The following is a 23456-nucleotide window of genomic DNA, read 5'->3' as shown; positions in this document are numbered from 1 at the left end:
TGTATGTCTGATTGTCAGTGTAATATATTTAAATGTTGAAGGTAAGATTACTTTTGTTCAGTTCATTAAAAGGTGATGATCAATTTGATGATGAGGACAACAAGTCTTAAAGTAAGATTTCTCTCATTGCGTAGATTGTTGGCCTGGTCTCATGCCACCAAATAGAAAGTTTAATCTGACTCAGTGACTTTTGTTCTAGATGAAGTGTGATCCTGGGGGGTCTGACTGTTTTTCTTTTAATGATCATCATTGGTGTGGTTGTTAAAATCAGGAGACTTCAGACAGATATATTTGAAAGCTTTTGTATCTGTTGTATTTAAGAATACTTTTCACATCCTCTAAAGTTGTTTCAGTTTGGTAACAGGTTTTCATGAAGTGCTCTAAATGCTGTACTTGCCCTGTATCCTGTGCAGTCAATAATGTAATGTCAAGTACAACCAAACTAGTTATAGGCTAAAAGTGGACCGGAGAAGTTTGTCAATGAGCAGTAGACTGACAAGCTCTGCCCCTTGTCTCCTCATATAGACGGTGGCAAACCTGCCACATCAGTATTAGGTAGCCTGCCAGCCTCACCAATCTCTGTTTGTTTACCAAGCTCAGCAATTTCAGCAGAGCTACATTTGATGGATGCTGATGGTTATTGAACTAGACAGAATATTATAAATAAGATGTGCTGCCACACTTAATTATTGACGTAACAGCGTCCATCACAACTCATTTCACTAAGTCAATGGCTAATGTTTCAGCAATTAGAACAGACCTTTGTCATATTGTGAAATCACTGCACTGAATGGGTCTGGCAGTGTGTTGAGACAGTGATGATGTTACTGACAGTTAGGAGAGGAATGAATAATGTTAGACTGGACATGAAGTATTAAAAATCTGACAGACGTTTTGTGCTGGGAGTCAGTTGTTGACGTTAGCGGACTCCATTCCTCAGCTAACGTTAGCTAGTGTTGCACACTTAGCGTGGCAGGGAGGCAGACAAGAGGCACTGATGCGAGGCCCTCGGGAGTGAGCATAAATGTCTCATCCTTTGGAAAAATCAATCCACAGACTGTTATGGACAAACAATATCAGCAGAGGGCAAAAGAAATTCTGCCCTCTGCTGGTTGCATCATGGAGCATATCAAGCCTGTTGCAGGGAATCTTTAGTTCTTTATTTTTACCATGATGCTGTGCAATCATCATATAAATATTTCAAAAATACAAACTTTTAAAGACACAGAGAGCATCCTACAAGCCTTCATCTCATCATGTCTGGATTATTGCAACAGACTTTTTACTTGTCTGAACCAAAAATCTACTGATCGACTCCAAACTGTACAGAACTCAGCTGCAAGACTTTGAACCAGAATCACTTCTGTTCAGCCTCTTTACTCTGGCTCCCAGTATGTTTCAGAATTGATTATAAGATCCTAGTGATCGTTATAACAATTGACATTGTTATAAGGATACACTGACTTCAGTTTTTATCACCAGTGAACACAAGCAGCTCAAAACAGAGTAAATGTGCTTAGTTACATTCCAGCACTGAGTAAAATATATGAATGGTCAGGGAAGAGATTGGGACATTGCTAGTGGTTGTCATGGTTACCAGTAAACTGTATTGGCTACAGATGAGAATATTGAAATAGAATAGAATAGAATGTTTAAATGACTCTATGATGATGATTCTATGGAAGGTGACACACAGTGAGAGAGTGTGTTGGTGCAGTTCACCTGTAGACAACACAGAGTTAACACAGACTTCATCTGAGACAACTGGGAACTGGAAGAAGTCACAGTGAAAGACAAGAAACACAGAGTGTTAACCAGCCAGAGTGTCAGTGAACGCAGCAGGTAAGTGCTGAAATGATGAGTTATTTTTTAAAGCAAGGTTTGAATGTGTTGTTTTCAAATGCAGAAACAGTAGTTTTTAGTTTTTAGAACTCAGATAGACTTGACTCTCTAAACACACACCTCTGTCAACTACTATCAATATAACATGATTCCTCAAACAGAAACATAGTTGAGGAAAGTAAATGTAAAGTCAAGTTTATTGGGATATTGGCTGATGGTTTATTAATACAGTTACACTCTTCGCCTAAAGAGGAGACTTCATATCCTTTAACAAAGTTGAAGAAACAAAACCACAATGTAAGTAAATTTAATGTTTTCATCAAATTGTATTGCTTAAAACACTCTTAAAAGCATTGACTTCTTTTATATATTGTAACCTTAGATTATATTCTTGGATTATTAAGACTTAACAATTATTATATATTGTTGGAGAGTTCAGTCTTTAATAAATGCATCATATGCTAAATGAGCTGCATAAAATCTTTATCTGCAAAGTAAGTGATAACTTTAGCTGTCAGGTAAATGTAGTGAAGTAGTGGTTTAGTAGGACATTTGAACATGGGAGTCTATGGGGACTGACTCACCACTGGAGCCAGACTCAAGTGGACATTTGAGGAACTACAGTTTTTGGCACTTTCACGTCAGCTTCATTTTTCAGCCTCAGAAGTTGCCACTCCACAGGAGCCTCTGCAGCTCAGCTTAAAGAGAGAGGAAACTCTGACACAGATGATGAAGCAGCTCGTCTCATCACCTCTTTTGTGTGTGTGTGTGTGTGTCTCCAGTACAACAATGTACCGGTGGTGAGGCTTGCTGAAGGTTTTCAGGAGAACCTGGTTCCCATTGGAATAATGTAAGTAACACACACAAACACAAATGCAAACAAACACATGAGTGTGCACATCTGTGAGCCTCTGTCTGCATCTCCAAACACACTTTTTCTGTTGTCTAATGAATCTGTCTGATGTTATCATGTAGGAATGGAGAGGTGGTGTACAGCCTTCCTCTTGTCTCTGCTGCTCCTCCACCAAACACCTCCAGCTCACAGTAAGTCAGCCTGACTGGCTCATGATCTGGAGCAGGAAGAGCACAACAAAGCCAGACTCATAATCAAATCACAGTCACCTTATATTTCATTTCTCACAGCTTCAGGTGTCTGTTATTTGTCAACCAAGATGTTGCTTGTTCCTAAAATACTTCTCTCCTCACGGTCATAGCTCTTCTGTTTTTTTTTCTGTTTTCCCATAGAAAGAGAAAGCGTGAGAGCCAGGAGGATGATGGCCGGCCCTATATCAAGAAGCCGCCCAGTGCTTTTGTGACGATGACCTCGTCACTGATTACGGATGGCACATGGTAAAGATACTCAACAATACATTTGTCGTTCAGACACATAATGCCTTCTGTCGTGATGGTGGGTGCACACATCACATTAGAACAACAACTTCAGTTTTACACACACATACATTGCAGGTAGATAATTGATTTACGTACATTGTTGATTTGTCTCAGCATTTATAAGCCTCTGGCCAGAAAGTCTCTCAAGGAGAGGGGAGTGCCAGGCTTTCTGAGTGTGGCTGTGCAACAAGCAGTTGACTTCTGCAAGCTTGTATTTTTTTTCCTGTTTTGCTGTGTTTTTCTGCAGTTTTTTGAACAGCTTTCATGATTTTTAGGGATGAGCAGAGGCCAAAGGTTACTGCAGAACTGAACGACAACAACAGCGCCACAGCGAACACCGTCCTGGGACAGAGAGTGAGTGTCTTTGCTCTGTTTGTTTCAGACTCTTCATCACAGTTTGGTAAAAGTTGCTGCATTGATCACTGTTTCAGACAACACTTCAAATTTCACTTCAAATTTCCCTCTAACCTCAGATCTTCACATCTTGAAAGTATTTTTATTCTTGAAAGCGAATGATTTTTATTTCCTGTCACATGACCAGAAAACAAGTTTACATTGAAACAGGATTTCCAGCATTTTATGACACATGTGGGAGTTTGCATTGCAGGGCCTGCACCTATTAATGTGGAAGTGTTGTATCTGTTATCATGTTGTCATGCTTGTGTTCGTGCACCAGTCAGCCTGTAGTGTAGCTGTGGAGAGGAGGCTCCACGCCCAGCGACACCTGGACTGGTCCTGCAGTCAGAATTATGTATGTTCACTGCGCTCACATACAACTCATACATGTTTACATCTTCACACTAGATGATGCAACACAGTCACTGGCATCAGGTGGAAAGTCAAATGTGTTTGTTTTTGTGTAGGGCAAAAAGAGGAAGAGGGTGAGGTGGAAGGCTCCCACCAGGGCTGAAGGTACGACAATATTTCTGTGGATCACTGTGTGTTTTCATGTGACGTGATGAAAACTGTGATGAATAACAATGAGGATCATAACTTGTCAGAAACATATACATGATCTGTGATTTTATTTGACTCTGGTGCTGAAGATGTTCCTCAGCGCAGGTTTAAGAAGCAGCATCTGGTTTTCAAAGTGTGTTACAAAGTCTCAGTGACTGATCAGTGTTTCTGTTGTTGTTTGTTTGTGTTGCAGCGTCTGAGTGTGAACCTGAGGAGGTCACACAGCAGGTCAAGAGGCTGTGTGTCACCAACTCAATCCTAAAAAATGATTTATCTCTTGGTGTCATTCTTTGGAAATAACAAGACCCTGTAGTTTGTGTTTATGATGCAGAGAGCTGAGGGCCAGTCTTCCTGTGGTGGAGACGTTGCTTCAGCTTTCATCTTTAGCTTTTCAGTGACTTTTCTACTTCTCATTCAGATATGTGACAAATGAAAACAGACGCAGGTGATTGAATCAACGGCTACTTTTAATGCTTCTTTATATTTTCCACAAACTACTCATGTAGATGCTGATTGTTTTCTGGTTCTGTCAGATTGTGGTCAGAAAACTTTCAGAGCTCAGTTTTAGAGCTCATCATTCATCAGCTCAGGTGTGGTCAGACCACACTGTGCTGTGTCTTCCTGTCAAACACTCACTGCTGCAGACCTCCATCTAACTCACTGTAAGAGGATCTGAACAGTCATCAGTGTCTTTAACGGCCAAGAACAATCATATTCTTTTGCTCTCAGATACAGATGTATAGTGAGATTTCACAATATGCATCAACATAAAATCTTTTTGACAGTGATGGCAACTCCTCTCATCCACAAGCAGATTGATATGATGAAGCATCATCTCCTCTCTGAGCTGCTGTTCCAGATGTTTCCTGAGTCTATCTGGTGGCAGCGTACACAACATTTGACTCCAGCTCTCTCTCTGATGCAGGCCTTCTGCTCCTTTTGGCTTTTGAATGGAAATTCAGTGCTGCATAGTTCAGATCCTCAGAGCCCTGATTCTGTAGATGAAAACATTTAGTCACTCATTTATCATGAACGAGTTTGTGAGAAAACACAAAACCAGACAACATATAAAGTGGACTTTGATCTTAATCTAAGGCTACATTTAGATTACCTCTCTGTGTTGTGGACTCTGTTCCTCTGTCTTTAAATCTGAATGACAGAAACAGCACATCTGGTCAGTTCATTGATCGGAAATATCACTGTTCAAACTTTTTGGCTAACAGGAAGTTTTATATCTGTAGAGAGTTGTGCACTTGCAACTCAAATAAAAAATGTACAAGTACCTGCATGAAGCTTCCTGGTTTTGACAACCAGAACAATGACGACTATAATGAGGATAATAATCGGACCACCGAGGATCACACTCATCACAGTTGATGGTTCAACGGACTCTTCTACAAGAAAGATAAATACATTTAACTTTCTGTTTCATATTCTGCATGAGCTCAGCTCTTATTTTGACAGACTAAAACACAGACAAGACAACATCAACAGTCTTACCTTGAATCTCTTGAACCTTTAAGTATGTTGCACTGACAATTACTGCCTTAACGTTCGGGTCAGCTCCACAGTAAAATCCACAGAAATAGAGTCCAGAGTCAGATGAATCAACACTTTTGATCTGGAGAAAGAGGGTTGTCATGTTGGATGTCATGTTAAATTTTCCATTTTTAAATCCATCACAGAATGAAACATTGCCATCAGAGCTCAACATGGAGGAGATGCAGCTGATGTTGGGTCTGTTGTCCAGTCTGAACCAGTGTATGTGACCAGTTGTACTGGAGTAGTTGGTACACTGCAGTGTGACTTCTTCACCAGACTGGACCTCCACAGTGTGAAACTCAGAGACAGAGACAGAGATCCAGCCTGAAACACACAAAAAGTAATTTATTCATCAACTTATAATTCAACAGGAACCAAACAAAGCAGGTAAATCATGTTATTAAAGAACAGTTTGTAAGTTTCCAGCAGATGAAGAAAGGTTAGTAATTGTTGCATTGAGGAAAAATAGTTAAGTGTACTTACTGCAGGTACAGAGTAAAGCTGCTACCACGTTAAAGTTCATCATTGTGCGTACAGTAGGACTGCACCACTTTAATGTTGGTGACTGAACTGTGCTCCAGTGACAGTGGTCTCAGTGTAAAGAGGCGGGCTGTTCCTCTGTTGATCCGGTTTCTCGGAATGACAATGCTCTGAGGAAAATGGCTGCAAAATAACATCTGCAATGAGAATAGAACAAGGTTATTATCTAACGTTTGTACAAGTCTCTATAGCACAAGGAGCTTTAATCTTTCCTATATCAGGAAACCTTAATTGGACTGGTTGAGAAACATCAGTGCAAAGAGATGTAACCCTGCTGTGTGCATTATGTTGTTGACAATATGCAGCAATAATGAGGTTCTCTGCTGATTTCGATATTTTCTACATCAGACATCTCGGAGTGTCTTATCATGCTTGTTTACACCATATCCACTTACCACAGGAAAGATCATGAATAACTGGTAACACTGGTGTGGCCCACAGTTTTATATACTTTCATCAAGAGTTGTGAGTGAACTAGAAGGAAGGAGAATTAGTCCTATTATACAGTTATAAGAGACTCCTGCACAATCAGCGATTTATATTTTCTGCGGTTAATGGTTCGAGTTTACAAATCAACATCCATTTTTTTGATTTGATCTCATGCTCAAACAAATCCCTAAAAATATGTCAAAGCCAGTAAATGTAAAATTCTGTTCTCATCTAATAATGAAAAATACTAAAAATACTGGACCTTATCCTAAAAAAAAGATAGTTGCATCATTCATTCATTCATTCATAGTATTCAGAAATGTATTAGAATTGTAATTCCCATATTTTCCCTAAATCAGACATTGAAATCTGAATTGTTTGGTATTTTTTAAACTGCTAAAGTTCATCTAAATGATGATCAACAAAATTAGCTTGTGCAGTGATGCTAATGTTAATGGTAAACTTTACAATAAGCTACAAAAAGTGCACATTGGCTTGTCTTTGCTTGATTATAACGTACACCCAATAGAAGCCGATAAAATGAATGTATCAGTAACAGCATTTTAAATCTTACCTGGACAGTGAGAATCACTGGATTCATGTTTGCAGTGCTCAGTAGGTTCAAATGTGAATATCAGTAGATGGATGGGACCTTCACCTACTGCAGGTTTGATGTGATCTATCATTTAGCCTTTAGCAGAGTAAATGTGTTGATTTGAAGCTGTGGAAGTGTCACAATGCTACAGGCATTTTTTCACAACAATGTAGAGAGGTGGGTTTGTGTGAGCGTGGAGCCTGATAAGTGTGACAGGTGATGAGGGGAGCAGTGACAGGGTTCGTGACTAACAGGATGCTCACTGATCAAGAGAGGTGTTCAGCACATGTACAAACTGTCTAGACAGACTGACTGAACCCGTTGATTTTAGCAGTGGAGCTCCACACTGGTGACTGAAAGTTGTCAGCTCAGCTTTGATTCATAGCTCGTTTCTTCCACATTAAAAGCTTATTAAAACCACGAGAACAACCATAGTCTGCCATGAACAATATGTGCTGTGTTTGTATCGTGCTGAATGGAACGTGACTGATTGGACCAGAAACTGACGGAACATCATTGTGATCGTTGCTTCATTCAGTCTTACCACACAGCTGAACATCAGACTTGTGTACACGTCTACACGTCTCTACAAATACAAATAAAATATAACCTCAATATGTAAAGTATTTTTATTCTCTGGGCAGATGAAGGCCTGGAGATCAAGGAGCTTCATCTGTTTCAGACCCCATTAAAGGAGCTTTTTGTCAGTTTAGCTATTGCTACATAGCTAAAGTTAGCATTAACAGCTGTTTACCTACCAGTGTAGAAAGTGCTAGTGCTGTCTCCAGCACTGGTTTTAACTCTTGTCTCTATCTCGTATTTTCATCTACTGCAGTTGGCACGCTAACTAGCTAACCCTAGCAATAGCAACTCAGTGTAGGTCTTTTAAACACAACAATGGCCGAAGCTACAATCACCACCACCAGGAGAACACTTACAAATAGCCCCTTTAATGATGCGGATATAGATCCCTCACTGATACAGACAGTGCTTTTTATCACCACAGTGAAACAACAGGTAACAATAGGTAGATGGGGGCTAAATGCTGAACAACAGATGTGTAATATAACAGGTTTTTGTCCCTTGTAAGTACCCGTTGTTCAGGGTGTGCTGTATATCTTATGGCAGTGGCAAATAAACAGGAAGTTATGTTGGTCCTTAAGCTCGTTAGCATGAAGCTGTAAGTTGTCCAAGACTCATCAAACATCAAAATGTACTTCTCATAGATTTAGCATGTCATTATACACACTTACTTTGACGTCACAATTAAAACATGTAGTTGCTGTTCTAATGTACAGTACTATCTGCTTTTGACAGGCTCTACAAATGTAGAGAAGCTGATTCATTTTGTCTTCCTGAGAGAAAAAAACGTCAGCCAGTATTCACAAGTTCATTTCACACTTTATTCTTGCACAAGGTGGAGTTAACAGGCCTCATGATTTTCACCCCAGCTGCGCTCAGACCGCACTGAGCTGTTTCTTCCTGTCAAACATGTGATGTGTAGCTCTCGCACACCAGTCGTATTCATTAGACAACAAAACAAAGAGAGTGGGATAATGCACATGTTCTGTGAATAAAGAATCTATCACAAAACTCGATTTTTTCCCTCCAGCTCCAGCATGAGGTGTGTTACATTAGACTCTTGTGTCTATCTGCTGGCAGTGTAAAAAACACGAGTCTCCACTTCTCCCTCTGATGCAGGCCTCCTGCTTCTTGTTGCTGCTGAACACAAACTCAGCGCTGCATCTTTCAGGTCCTCAGAGTCCAGATTCTGGAAGCAAAAGTGTTTATGGTCACACATCTAACACAGCTGAGGTGTGATATGAAATAATGTCATTCACTGATAAAATAGCCAAAGTGACTCCAACACATTTTAAACAAAACAAAACAAGACATTGAACATTCATTTATCCTTAAAGGTCCCATATTGTATGAAGAGAGATGTCCATGTCTTTTTTTATGATAAAGCAGGTCTAGGTTCTATATTAATACTGTGAAGGTATCAAAGCCTCAGTCCACAGAGAACTGCACACAGCCTGTATTCAGAAACTGAGCCTTAAAACGAGACATCAGGACTTCTGTGACTTTGTGATGTCACAACACAGCAGTCACTGTCGCGGTCATGTCCCAAGCCGGGTGTGTCTGAACCCAGCATCCAGTCTTGCAGGATTTTGTTTCTCTGAGTGTTTGAAATATGCTATATTTTATTTGATCACTCAGAAAACATTCAGCCAATCAGAAGAGAGTCTCAGAGCCTCTCTTCTGATTGGCTGACTGACCTGTTGTTACTAGAGCTCCACAGAGAGAAGCCTGAAAGAAGAGATGTGAAACTACACCGAGATGTTTTTTGGTTCTTAAAACCACAAATATATCTTCTTATGGATATCAACACTTTAAATAAAACACTGGACGAGTCTAAAATATGAATTTATGAAAATATGAACGAGACTCACCTCATTCTGTTGTAGATTCTGTTCTTGATGATCAGCTAAAAGAAAGAAACAATGCATCTGATCAATTAATTGCCACTTTTCAAAAGAATTGCCATTAACAAACAGGAAGCCTTAGACTTGTTCATCATACTGACACGACTTTCTTCAACAAGTACCTGGCTGAAGTTTGCTGACTGTGACAGCCACACCAATGGCAGCTATGATGAGGGGAACAGTCACAGTGACCAGGATCACACTCAGGCTTGTTGTTCCATGAGGATTTTCTATGAGAGATGTTATTAAATTAGACTTTATGTACATGTATGTACTTTATCTCCAGTGGCTTAAGATTTGATTAATAGATAAATAGACAGACTGGACTTTATTTGTTGGAAACAGCTCAAATGTAACACTGACAATGAAATTTTAATGAGAGGAAAGGAAACGCCAACATTGAGGCTAATGATAAATATAATCTGCTAATTGCTATTATCTATTATTAATGTAGTTTTTACAGTGTTATTGTAGTCCTTACTTTGTCGATGTCAAAAGTCTTGACATGAACCTTTACATATGTTGTACTGACAATTACTGAGTTTTCATTCATGTAAAATCCACAGAAATCAACAATGACGACTATAATGAGGAAAATAATCAGACCACCGAGGATCACACTCGTCACAGTTGATGGTTCAACAGACTCTTCTACAAGAAAGATCAATATATTTAACTTTCTGTTTCTTATTCTGCATGAGCTCAGCTCTTATTTTGACAGTGACTACAAAGGTACATATCTGCTTCTTCCCAACTAAAACACAGACAAGACAACATCAACAGTCTTACCTTGAACCTTTAAGTATGTTGCACTGACAATTACTGCCTTAACGTTCTGGTCAGCTCCACAGTAAGATCCACAGAAATAGAGTCCAGAGTCAGATGAATCAACACTTTTGATCTGGAGAAAGAGGGTCGTCACGTTGGATGTCATGTTAAATTTTCCATTTTGAAATCCATCACAGAACAAAGCATTGGCATCAGAGCTGAACATGGAGGAGATGCAGCTGATGTTGGGTCTGTTGTCCAGTCTGAACCAGTGTATGTGACTGATAGTACTGGAGTAGTTGGTACACTGCAGTGTGACTTCTTCACCAGACTGGACCTCCACAGTGTGAAACTCAGAGACAGAGACAGAGATCCAGCCTGAAACACACAAAAAGTAATTTATTCATCAACTTATAATTCAACAGGAACCAAACAAAGCAGGTAAATCATGTTATTAAAGAACAGTTTGTAAGTTTCCAGCAGATGAAGAAAGGTCAGTAATTGTTGCATTGAGGAAAAATAGTTAAGTGTACTTACTGCAGGTACAGAGTAAAGCTGCTACCACGTTAAAGTTCATTGTTGTGCGTACAGTAGGACTGCACCACTTTAATGTTGGTGACTGAACTGTTTTCCTGAGAGAGAGGTCTCAGCGTAAAAAGGTGGGTGTTTCTTTTGACCACCTCCGCGCTCAGACTAACAACGTAAATACTTTCAGAGGAGAAGGTGTCAGAGCCTTGTGGGTCTCCTGGCATTAAAGTTGAGAGAAATGTATTCAGTGCTTACTGAAGCTGCAGATAATTTATCATGGTCAAGTTCATCACATTAATGTCAGTGATGAAGCTGAGCTCCTGGAGGGGTGCTGTCAGCTGAAGAGGTGGGGTCTTTCTTTCTGCTTATCCGGTTGGTTAAACTGACCACATACATAATTTCAGTAAAACAAGTGACAAAACCAAATGATCATCTGAGGTCATTTCATATGAAGTTACCATGGTAATGTTCAAACCAAAATAAAAAATGAACATAAGCTATATCACGGCCTTTATAGGATTGACCATAATAATGATTGTATCAGCTGAGGGTGTTTGGAAAGTGCTTTATGTCCAGTTTTACATCAAACACACTGGGAAACAAACAAGCTCAGGTGGAAGTAGGTAAGCTTCTGTCTTAGTGCAACATAGTTTTTATCTCTGCAGTCAGTGGAGGGAGACATTGGTCCTGGATGTGTCAGCTCTGCTACTGGGTTTAGTCCAGTCTTCTCCAGCCCTACACACCCTCTAGATCACTATGTTCCTCTGACACCCACCTACTCCACACTCCCCCCTCTGGACTGTGCACCACGGAGTGCTTTCCTCCAGACTCTGTGCGAGTTCAAATCTGTTGCTTTAAAAAACTCATTGATTTAGGCTGGCCTGTCCTGGAGCTCTGGAAAATGGACATTATGCATTTTTTATCTTATCATGTGTACATATGACTGAGTGTGTATGTGTATAAATGTGTATGCGTGTATATACTGTATTTACATGTGTATGTATGTGTATGCACATGTATGCAATTACATATCTATTTTTATTCATTCATCATTTATATCATTCATTAATTCATTGTTTTATCTTGCCTGTGTCTTATCTTGTTTATGCTTCTGTTTTTCTTGTCTTTCTCTTCTTCTTCTTTTTCTTCTCATTATTATTATTATTATTATTATTATTATTATTATTACATGTTGTGTTTTCTCTGCTGGCTAGCTCCTGTATTTGGGAATCAACTGGGTTTTTTCTGACCTTGTTAGGTGTGTGTGTGTGTGTGTGTGTGTGTGTGTGTGTGTGTGTGTGTGTGTGTGTGTGTGTGTGTTTGTGTGTGTGAGTGATCACTGTGTTCCTCTGACACCCAACTATTCCACACTCCCCCCTCTGGACTGCGCACCAAGAGCGACAGGGCCTCTGGTTCTTCTTCTTCTTCGTTATGTGTGACTCTCACTGTGAGGACAGTTATGTGTGTGGTGACTGGTCTAGCTTTTGTGAACTGCTACACTGTGTGTTCTGGCATCTTGTCATGTCTCATTTCTGTTCCTTGTGACGTGTGAGTGTCACATCTGTAGAGTTGTTGGAAAGCACCTTCACTGGAGCTGTGCTGAGTGACTCAAATCAGTGCAACTCATTTCTGCCTGTGGTTGAGTCGTTACAGGGACGTGATCATTTTTTCAGGGAGTAATGGTAATGAATAACTGACAGTTTTGGCTGGAGCACAACAACCTTATGAACTGAGACTGACTGACTGTGTCTGTGACTAAATGAGTGATGGAGTTACACCATTGGTCAGCTGAAGGCCTCATGAGCGACAAGGTTACACCACTAGGAGATGGAGCTTTAAAAACGCACACACCTCTCTATGCTGACAGCTGACGTGACTGAGCTTCTAACTTCATCTCTGAGTTTCATTTTACAAGTAAACCCAGCTGAGATCACAACACAGCCGTTGTCTTTAATTCACGTGTTTGGTGATTTTGTCAGACGACGTCATGGTTATGAAATCAAGATTCTGGCAGCTTAGAGGTGACTGCTGGTTAGCATGTCATCTTTTAGTTACTGTTTCATACTTGTTCTGTTGTCTGAGATAGAAACAGAAAATAAATGACAATAATTTTATTGGTACAGTGTCCCTGAGGGCTCGACACACTGCGACGTAATAAAACACAACACAAACCAAACAAATATGAAGAACTTATTTTAACCCAAATCACCACCTTTTCCTAAACCTAACCAATCTATGACTGTAATTATAGTATCCATGGTGATGAAGGTAGGTACGCTACTCTCTGTACAGTTTATTTTTCTAACCATGACAACCAAGGAAAACAGTCGTTTTATCCCAGTGTGAAATTATAAAGTTTATTAAAACTGTATTCCACTTCCATTGATATATTATAATAAATATATTAAAATACATCCATGTTCACCTGTTGGTCATTGCTTTTAACTTCAAAAGTCACAAAGCACTGAACAACAAGTGCGTCCCAGCTGGGTTCATCCCTTTTTTGTGTCCCCTGGAAACACTTCTGTTGTGTTGTCTAATTCATAAGTGCTTTTAACTTCGACTTCCTAAAGCATTGAACAAGTTGTGTTCATCGTCGTCTGTGCTACTTGCAGCGTGTTTCTTTATTTGCTTGTGTTAGTATTTGCGGCACATATGTTGTCAAATTGATAAAGATGTTTTCTGAATCTGTTTGTGTTTTGTCTATTTGCATGTGTTTTCTTAAGTGGCAGTGTGTTGAGCTGTCAGGTCCACAGCACTGAAACCTCAGCAGAATGCAAATAGCCTACGACGTGGTCCAGCCATATATTAGGTTCTGACCTAGTCTTGTTCAGTAGCCTGCAGCTGCATTGAGAAGACAGTGAACTGTCACAGTGCAGACGGATGGGCGCTGCACCTGCTGTAGTTTTGCTGTGATCTTTCACGTGTTAAATCTCTACAGCCTGGAACAGAGGGACTGCTTTCATATGAGCCTGTGGAAGTGTCACTGTTTCAGGCGCCTTTTCACAAGTTTACACATGTTTATAGACAATGTGAAAATGAACTAGTGGTGTGAATCTGTCAGAAGTGTGAAGACATCTCGCTAATTCACACAGTGCTGCTTGCAACCACACTGCAGGGTGGGACACAGGGGTGTACAACTATCATACAACTATCATCCTTCTTAAGATAAACACAGTGTGTTTGATTCAAACATGAAGCACGTTAATGTCACAGCTACAATGTGCTGTTCCTATATTGATGTTTCACCACAGTGTTTGTAGAAGAGAACTTGATCACTGTGTCGACCCCACAGAGGAAACTCAGCCAGAATCCACTGCTTCATTTCTGACTTTATTCAAACAAAACTTCACAATTTTCACTTCGGTTGAGCTCAGACTAGAGATGTTCCGATACCATTGTTTCCTCCCCAGTACCGATCCCTGAACTCGTGTATTGGCCGATACAGAGTTCTGATCCGATACTATTGCAATTACAGCCACCTTTAACAGCTGTAAGCTACTATGATTGCTGTCATTGTTGTATGGCGTGGCTCGGGTTAAACTCTTTGTAAACCATGAACAAATACATGAATGCCATAGACTCTTTATATTATTGTCTAATTTGAACAATCATAAAAACAAATAAATACATTTAGGAATAACTAACAGTTCCTACACTAGTTGTCCAAACACTAATGTCACCCCCTGAAATTGAAGCTTTGTGTACTATACATGTTGTATTTTTACTGGTGGGACTTTCCAGAGTAAATTATTGTCAAATGACATTTTGCTAACAGCTAAAGTTACACTATTTACCCTGAATCAGTTCTCCCTCACCACTCTGTACAGTGCAGCTTATAGTGTAGGCTGCTGTTTCAGAGAGGCAAAGAGATGGCAGGTTTATTCGGGTGTGAAACTATGAAGTTTATTCATAAATGACGTGGAATCAGATCTGTGCATAGTCTCGTGTACTCGCCTGATACCTGATCCCATATTTCCAGCAGGATCAGGGGCATTTCTGATACTAGTATCGGAACAACTCCAGCTCAGACTACACTGCTCTTAGGAAGATAGAGGGAGAGAGAGTGTGTAGAAAAGCACATGGAAAATGATTTCATTTAGTAATCTTGAACACACACAGCAGCAGATTAATTTGATAAAAGCATCAGATCCACCCTGAGTCTATTTGCTGGCAGTGTAAATAACATGAGTCTCCACTTCTCTCTGTGATGGAGGCCTCCTGCTTCTCATCGCTGCCGAACACGCACTCAGTGCTGCATCCCTCAGGTCACTGGAGTCCAGACCCTGTCGGTAAAAGTTCACACAGTTACAGATGTCAAAAAAATCCTCATCTTGATTTGTCGTGTCGATTCTACCACTTTTAAAGGAGCTTTGTGTAAGTTTTGTACTAAAAGACGTGATAGAGACGCTGGCGTTTTCCACCTGTGGAGACAGCTCTTGGCGAGTAAAGGATTGAAGTTTGATGCTGAACTTGGAGACTGGTAAGTAAACGGCTGTTAATGCTAATGTTATGCTATGTAGCAATAGCAAAACTTACAAATAGCTCCTTTAAATCATAAGAATAAGTGATAAATCTTGTTTTACCTCACGTTGTTGTGCTTCCTCACCGGCAGCTAAATTAAAGAAACAAAGTGTCGAATCAGTTCATTTTCCTTAAAGTTTGATGTTATCACTTTCAGGCCTGAAGCAGTTTGTAGTTTTTAATCTGAATCTGAATCTTTTTTTTTGGCAGAATGCATAAAAACAATGATCTGTAAATCAGACAAGTACCTGCCGGAGGTCTCATGACTTTAATAACAACACCATTGATGATCACAAGGAAAACAATCAGACCACCCAGGATCGCGTTCATCAGCTTTGTCACTCCATCAGCCTCTGGGAAAAGAAAGGTAATGTAGCGCGCTCCTTTAACAAAATAAAATTAATGCTATTTAGTTGTCAGATTTAACAGAGGGATGGATACCACATGATTTTGTAATAATCTTACCTTCACACACACTTAAAAACTGATCTTACTCCTCTTCAAGAAAGATCATTTAAAACTGACTAAAATGTGACAAATGTAGCTTCACTGTTTTACCTGGAAGTGATTGACAGCTGACACAGAAATCTGTATAAATTTACCTTTAGGCTTCACGTCCTCGATCACTTCATCACTGCCTTTCAATGAAATGAAGATGAATTTAGTCTTGACTTTGTCATATTTGATTCACCTCATGTTCACATTTTTACCATGTTTCAAAAGCAAAAAGAAAATAACTGAAAGTGCAGTGTATTACAATCATAACCATAAATAGGCACCAACTGAAAGACTTTACAGTAATCTCACCTTCAACATGTAAATCTATTACACTGAAAATTGGACGTCCACTTGTGTAAAATCCACAGAAATACAGCCCAGAGTCAGATAAAGCCACTTGTTTGATTTTGAGAAAGAGGTTGGAGATGTTGGATCTCATCTCAAAATTTTCCTTTCCATATCCATCGCAGAATTCAGCTGCGCTGTCAGACCTGATCATAACAGAGATACAGCTGATCTGGGTTCTGTTGACCAGCCTGAACCAGAAGGTCACAGATTCATATTTGGAAATGTTGGAGATCAGCAGTGTGACCTCTTCGCCAGGTCGGCCCCTCACAGTGTGAAACCCAGACCCTGAGACAGAGATCCAACCTGAGACAAGCAGCACACACAACAACAGGTTAAGATGTTTCAAACCAACATGAACGATATCTCTCAATAAAAAGTCAGCAGGAATATCAGAAGTAAACAAGTTTCATTTACAATGAGCTCAACATACAATAACAACATTAGCACAAAGCATAATTCTGTTCCGGTACTTACTGAGGCTGCAGAGAATGAAAGGTGTTATCAAGGTAAAGTTCATCACTGTGTGTTTGACCGAAGCTCTGCAATGGCTGCGACTGAAGTGAGCCCAGGAAGGCTGTGTTTTCAACAGAAAGAGGAAGGATGCTCTTCTTCATGTGCCCTTTTGTGGTTCTCTCTCTCCCTCCAGACGTGGCATGGACACGTTAATGCTGCCCTGCACTTGCAAAAAGTAAGAATATTAATTGAAGCCTCTTCATGTTACCTGCATCAGAAGATTTCAAACTGTGTTGTTGTTTGGAAGCACAGGTTTCCCACTGCATCTGATGTACACGTCTACATAAGGGATTTTAATCAGTGTCACCATCAGCTTGTAGACGACTGTCTTAACATCTGTAGCCTGGCTGCTGTTTTTCAATAGTGAGCTGTCTGATATTTGATCATTTTTATGGTCAAGGCAAACAGAAGTTGTGTGTATCTTTTATTTTGGATGAAGAGATTAGGTTTTGATATTTAATTTGTAGCAACTGAAAATATAAAAAACATGCTAAGACTTAAGGCTGCTCAGCTTTTCTGTGCATGTCAGCAGGAGCAATTTTCAGTTTGACCAAAACAGGAAAAAACCCAAAACAAAACCACCTCCACCTCTTGACATTGACAGCACCCTGACTACACAGTTCACTTACAGACATCGCAGCGCTGCAGTCATATGCACCATGAAGACCTTCACCTTGATAACAGCTTTACTTCTCTGCAGCTTCAGTGAGTACAGAGACTGAATTACTCCCAGTTATATTCACATCTATGGTAACTCCAACCCTCCAGAATTTAAACAATTGATTTATATAAAAGTTTATTTATTTGCTCATGTTCCATTTGTGGTATTGAAATTGAAATGAGGAGCTTCACCTTAACTTATTTATTTATTATTTATTTCTTATTTTATTTTGAACCAATTATTCTCAGCACCAAGTGATGTCATCAGTAATACACCAGAGTTTAAACTTGTAAATTAGAGTTGAATTAATTGTTGCTGTTGCCTTATTACAGTAACTGTTACATTAAACACTCAATCTCTTGTTGTGTCTGCTGCTTATTTCAGGCTGGATCTCATACTGTGATGGATACCAAAATGGAAATATTATGATGAAATCCAACATCTCCAGCATCCTTCTCAAAATCAAACAAGTGGATTCATCTGACCCTGGACTGTATTTCTGTGGATTTTACACAAGTGTATGTCTGATTGTCAGTGTAATATATTTAAATGTTGAAGGTAAGATTACTTTTGTTCAGTTCATTAAAAGGTGATGATCAATTTGATGATGAGGACAACAAGTCTCAAAATAAGATTTCTCTCATTGCGTAGATTGTTGGCCTGGTCTCATGCCACCAAATAGAAAGTTTAATCTGACTCAGTGACTTTTTTTCTAGATGAAGTGTGATCCTGGGGGGTCTGACTGTTTTTCTTTTAATGATCATCATTGGTGTGGTTGTTAAAATCAGGAAACTTCAGACAGATATATTTGAAAGCTTTTGTATCTGTTGTATTTAAGAATACTTTTCACATCCTCTAAAGTTGTTTCAGTTTGGTAACAGGTTTTCATGAAGTGCTCTAAATGCTGTACTTGCCCTGTATCCTGTGCAGTCAATAATGTAATGTCAAGTACAACCAAACTAGTTATAGGCTAAAAGTGGACCGGAGAAGTTTGTCAATGAGCAGTAGACTGACAAGCTCTGCCCCTTGTCTCCTCATATAGACGGTGGCAAACCTGCCAGTGATCATTAAGTTAACTGCATCCAGCTGCTTGTGCTCACTCTGTGTGGGCAGGCATGACTGAGCATCTGGGGCAAAACAGTGACGCCACTGACATGAGACTGAAGGTTACATTTATATGATACATCAGTATTAGGTAGCCTGCCAGCCTCACCAATCTCTGTTTGTTTACCAAGCTCAGCAATTTCAGCAGAGCTACATTTGATGGATGCTGATGGTTATTGAACTAGACAGAATATTATAAATAAGATGTGTTGCCACACTTAATTATTGACCTAAAGGTGTCCATCACAACTCATTTCACTAAGTCAATGGCTAATGTTTCAGCAATTAGAACAGACCTTTGTCATATTGTGAAATCACTGCACTGAATGGGTCTGGCAGTGTGTTGAGACAGTGATGATGTTACTGACAGTTAGGAGAGGAATGAATAATGTTAGACTGGACATGAAGTATTAAAAATCTGACAGACGTTTTGTGCTGGGAGTCAGTTGTTGACGTTAGCGGACTCCATTCCTCAGCTAACGTTAGCTAGTGTTGCACACTTAGCGTGGCAGGGAGGCAGACAAGAGGCACTGATGCGAGGCCCTCGGGAGTGAGCATAAATGTCTCATCCTTTGGAAAAATCAATCCACAGACTGTTATGGACAAACAATATCAGCAGAGGGCAAAAGAAATTCTGCCATCTGCTGGTTGCATCGTGGAACATATCAAGCCTGTTGCAGGGAGTCTTTAGTTCTTTATTTTTACCATGATGCTGTGCAATCATCATATAAATATTTCAAAAATACAAACAATTTCAACTTTTAAAGACACAGAGAGCATCCTACAAGCCTTCATCTCATCATGTCTGGATTATTGCAACAGACTTTTTACTTGTCTGAACCAAAAATCTCCTGATCGACTCCAAACTGTACAGAACTCAGCTGCAAGACTTTTAACCAGAATCACTTCTGTTCAGCCTCTTTACTCTGGCTCCCAGTGTGTTTCAGAATTGATTATAAGATCCGAGTGATCGTTAAATTCCCTGCATATCTCTGACCTTTCAGTACCTTACATGCGTTGAGATTTGCTTTTGAGTCGGCCATACATTTCTGTTGTTTAATCCCACAGCTGTGCTGATTTGTATCCTCTGTCTGAACTACTCCCAATTTCAGTGTGTCTCATCATTAAACCATCTACATATTTAATGTTTCCTCCTCTTTTCTCAGGGGTCTGCCTCTTCTACAACCACAAATAAATGAACACAGACCTTGAAAACCAGCATTGTGTGATGTCATTCTTTTATGCAGCATCTCAGTACAATAAACAGATAAATAAATACATTTTTTAAAAAGAGAAAATTATTTTTTTAATGACTTTATTTATATTTTTTAAATGTACTTGTGTAATTATTATTATTATCATTATTATGATTTTTTTAGGATGGGATGGAGGAGGATATAAACTATAGATATCATGAAGTTGTTATTTCCTTGGGTTCTTTTCTGAGAAATAACTACTGTAAGGGAATGCAATTCAACAAATAAAGAGTATAAAAAAATTAATCGATAAATAATTAGTTCTTTCCTCTCCTATTATTCATCTCACGGCCCCTCAGATTGTTCTTCTGGAGGGGCCCCACCCTGTGGCTTGAAACCACTGGACTACCTCACAGTTTGTACAGGAGCTACAACAGTAAAGTGCTGCTTACAAACTGTTGCACACTATGAGCAATCTAATAATGTCGCGTATGAATGATACTAATCCGTACATGCTAACTGCTGATAACACTTTCTGAGGACTATTACTTGTAATGGAGTATTTTGACATTGTTGTAATGATACACTGACTTCAGTTTTTATCACCAGTGAACACAAGCAGCTCAAAACAGAGTAAATGTACTTAGTTACATTCCAGCACTGAGTAAAATATATGAATGGTCAGGAAGAGATTGGGACATTGCTAGTGGTTGTCATGGTTACCAGTAAACTGTATTGGCTACAGATGAGAATATTGAAATAGAATAGAATAGAATGTTTAAATGACTCTATGATGATGATTCTATGGAAGGTGACACACAGTGAGAGAGTGTGTTGGTCCAGTTCACCTGTAGACAACACAGAGTTAACACAGACTTCATCTGAGACAACTGGGAACTGGAAGAAGTCACAGTGAAAGACAAGAAACACAGAGTGTTAACCAGCCAGAGTGTCAGTGAACGCAGCAGGTAAGTGCTGAAATGATGAGTTCTTTTTTAAAGCAAGGTTTGAATGTGTTGTTTTCAAATGCAGAAACAGTAGTTTTTAGTTTTTAGAACTCAGATAGACTTGACTCTCTAGACACACACCTCTGTCAACTACTATCAATATAACATGATTCCTCAAACAGAAACATAGTTGAGGAAAGTAAATGTAAAGTAAAGTTTATTGGGATATTGGCTGATGGTTTATTAATACAGTTACACTCTTCGCCTAAAGAGGAGACTTCGTATCCTTTAACAAAGTTGAAGAAACAAAATCACAATGTAAGTAAATTTAATGTTTTCATCAAATTGTATTGCTTAAAACACTCTTAAAAGCATTGACTTCTTTTATATATTGTAACCTTAGATTATATTCTTGGATTATTAAGACTTAACAATTATTATATATTGTTGGAGAGTTCAGTCTTTAATAAATGCATCATATGCTAAATGAGCTACATAAAATCTTTATCTGCAAAGTAAGTGATAACTTTAGCTGTCAGGTAAATGTAGTGAAGTAGTGGTTTAGTAGGACATTTGAACATGGGAGTCTATGGGGACTGACTCACCATTGGAACCAGACTCAAGTGGACATTTGAGGAACTACAGTTTTTGGCACTTCCATGTCTGCTTCATTTTTCAGCCTCAGAAGTTGCCACTCCACAGGAGCCTCTGCAGCTCAGCTTAAAGAGAGAGGAAACTCTGACACAGATGATGAAGCAGCTCGTCTCATCACCTGTTTTGTGTGTGTGTTTGTGTGTCTCCAGCATAACAATGTACCGGTGGTGAGGCTTGCTGAAGGTTTTCAGGAGAACCTGGTTCCCATTGGAATAATGCAAGTAACACACACAAACACAAATGCAAACAAACACATGAGTGTGCACATCTGTGAGCCTCTGTCTGCATCTTCAAACACACTTTTTCTGTTGTCTAATGAATCTGTCTGATGTTATTCATGTAGGAATGGAGAGGTGGTGTACAGCCTTCCTCTTGTCTCTGCTGCTCCTCCACCAAACACCTCCAGCTCACAGTAAGTCAGCCTGACTGGCTCATGGTCTGGAGCAGGAAGAGCACAACAAAGCCAGACTGATAATCAAATCACAGTCACCTTATATTTCATTTCTCACAGCTTCAGGTGTCTGTTATTTGTCAACCAAGATGTTGCTTGTTCCTAAAATACTTCTCTCCTCATGGTCACAGCCCTTCTGTTTTTTTTTCTGTTTTCCCATAGAAAGAGAAAGCGTGACAGCCAGGAGGATGATGGCCGGCCCTATATCAAGAAGCCGCCCAACGCTTTCATGATTTTTAGGGATGAGCAGAGGCCAAAGGTTACTGCAGAACTGAACGACAACAACAGCGCCACACCGAACACCATCCTGGGACAGAGAGTGAGTGACTCTTCATCACAGTTTGGTAAAAGTTGCTGCATTGATCACTGTTTCAGACAACACTTGAAATTTCACTTCAGATTTCCCTCTAACCACAGATCTTCACATCTTGAAAGTATTTTTATTCTTGAAAGCGAATGATTTTTATTTCCTGTCACATGACCAGAAAACAAGTTCACATTGAAACAGGATTTCCAACATTTTATGACACATGTGGGAGTTTGCATTGCAGGGCCTGCACCTATTAATGTGGAAGTGTTGTATCTGTTATCATGTTGTCATGCTTGTGTTCGTGCACCAGTCAGCCTGTAGTGTAGCTGTGTGCACTGACAGTGTGTTGTCGTGTGTCCACAGTGGAAGTCGTTGTCAAAGGAGGAGCAGGCCAAATACTACGAGCAGGCAGAGAAGGAGAGGAGGCTCCACGCCCAGCGACACCCGGACTGGTCCTGCAGTCAGAATTATGTATGTTCACTGCGCTCACATACAACTCATACATGTTTACATCTTCACACTAGATGATGCAACACATTCACTGGCATCAGGTGGAAAGTCAAATGTGTTTGTTTTTGTGTAGGGCAAAAAGAGGAAGAGGGTGAGGAGGAAGGCTCCCACCAGGGCTGAAGGTACGACAATATTTCTGTGGATCACTGTGTGTTTTCATGTGATGTGATGAAAACTGTGATGAATAACAATGAGGATCATAACTTGTCAGAAACATGAACATGATCTGTGATTTTATTTGACTCTGGTGCTACAGATGTTCCTCAGCGCAGGTTTAAGAAGCAGCATCTGGTTTTCAAAGTGTGTTACAAAGTCTCAGTGACTGATCAGTGTTTCTGTTGTTGTTTGTTTGTGTTGCAGCGTCTGAGTGTGAACCTGAGGAGGTCACACAGCAGGTCAAGAGGCTGTGTGTCACCAACTCAGTCCTAAAAAATGATTTATCTCTTGGTGTCATTCTTTGGAAATAACAAGACCCTGTAGTTTGTGTTTATGATGCAGAGAGCTGAGGGCCAGTCTTCCTGTGGTGGAGACGTTGCTTCAGCTTTCATCTTTAGCTTTTCAGTGACTTTTCTACTTCTCATTCAGATATGTGACAAATGAAAACAGACGCAGGTGATTGAATCAACGGCTACTTTTAATGCTTCTTTATATTTTCCACAAA

The 23456-nt window shown here is 39.7% G+C and overlaps 2 protein-coding genes and 1 long non-coding RNA gene across 7 annotated transcripts; 1 reads left to right on the top strand and 2 right to left on the bottom strand.

Moving 5' to 3' along the window:
- The first annotated feature begins 1113 nt into the window (after window positions 1-1113).
- LOC139621476 (transcription factor 7-like 1-B) lies at window positions 1114-23279 on the top strand. Of its 4 annotated transcripts, none has more exons than XM_071478012.1 (8): window positions 1114-1842; window positions 2625-2692; window positions 2818-2886; window positions 3088-3192; window positions 3510-3588; window positions 3911-3985; window positions 4098-4146; window positions 5877-10615. In XM_071478012.1, coding segments are annotated over exons 2-8 (384 nt in total). In that variant the 5' UTR covers window positions 1114-1842; window positions 2625-2690; the 3' UTR covers window positions 5882-10615. The 4 variants fall into 4 exon arrangements, with proteins under 4 accessions (XP_071334113.1, XP_071334111.1, XP_071334110.1 ...); XM_071478010.1 differs by lacking the exons at window positions 3510-3588; window positions 3911-3985; window positions 4098-4146; window positions 5877-10615 and adding exons at window positions 22216-22294; window positions 22649-22756; window positions 22869-22917; window positions 23156-23279 and having other exon boundaries at window positions 1655-1842; XM_071478009.1 differs by lacking the exons at window positions 3911-3985; window positions 4098-4146; window positions 5877-10615 and adding exons at window positions 22649-22756; window positions 22869-22917; window positions 23156-23279 and having other exon boundaries at window positions 1661-1842.
- LOC139621478 (uncharacterized) lies at window positions 4483-5714 on the bottom strand. The gene is made up of 4 exons (XR_011691001.1): window positions 5692-5714; window positions 5475-5585; window positions 5303-5340; window positions 4483-5186 (listed from the first exon to the last, which is right to left on the bottom strand). It is a non-coding gene; the product is annotated as an uncharacterized lncRNA (long non-coding RNA).
- LOC139621475 (uncharacterized) lies at window positions 14394-17211 on the bottom strand. 2 transcript variants are annotated; one of them, XM_071478007.1, is made up of 6 exons: window positions 16924-17210; window positions 16411-16752; window positions 16206-16241; window positions 15852-15956; window positions 15666-15694; window positions 14394-15365 (listed from the first exon to the last, which is right to left on the bottom strand). In XM_071478007.1, exons 1-6 carry the CDS (start codon window positions 16964-16966, stop codon window positions 15243-15245), a joined length of 678 nt encoding a protein of 225 aa, XP_071334108.1. In that variant the 5' UTR covers window positions 16967-17210; the 3' UTR covers window positions 14394-15242. The 2 variants fall into 2 exon arrangements, with proteins under 2 accessions (XP_071334108.1, XP_071334109.1); XM_071478008.1 differs by lacking the exon at window positions 16206-16241 and having other exon boundaries at window positions 16924-17211.
- Window positions 23280-23456: the final 177 nt, after the last annotated feature.

This window comes from Trachinotus anak, unplaced genomic scaffold, assembly GCF_046630095.1.
Source record: "Trachinotus anak isolate AG129_WGS33_773 ecotype Australia unplaced genomic scaffold, CSIRO_AGI_Tana_v1 ptg000005l, whole genome shotgun sequence".
Taxonomy (NCBI): Eukaryota; Metazoa; Chordata; class Actinopteri; order Carangiformes; family Carangidae; genus Trachinotus; species Trachinotus anak.
This window is presented reverse-complemented; position numbering and strand designations above follow the sequence as displayed.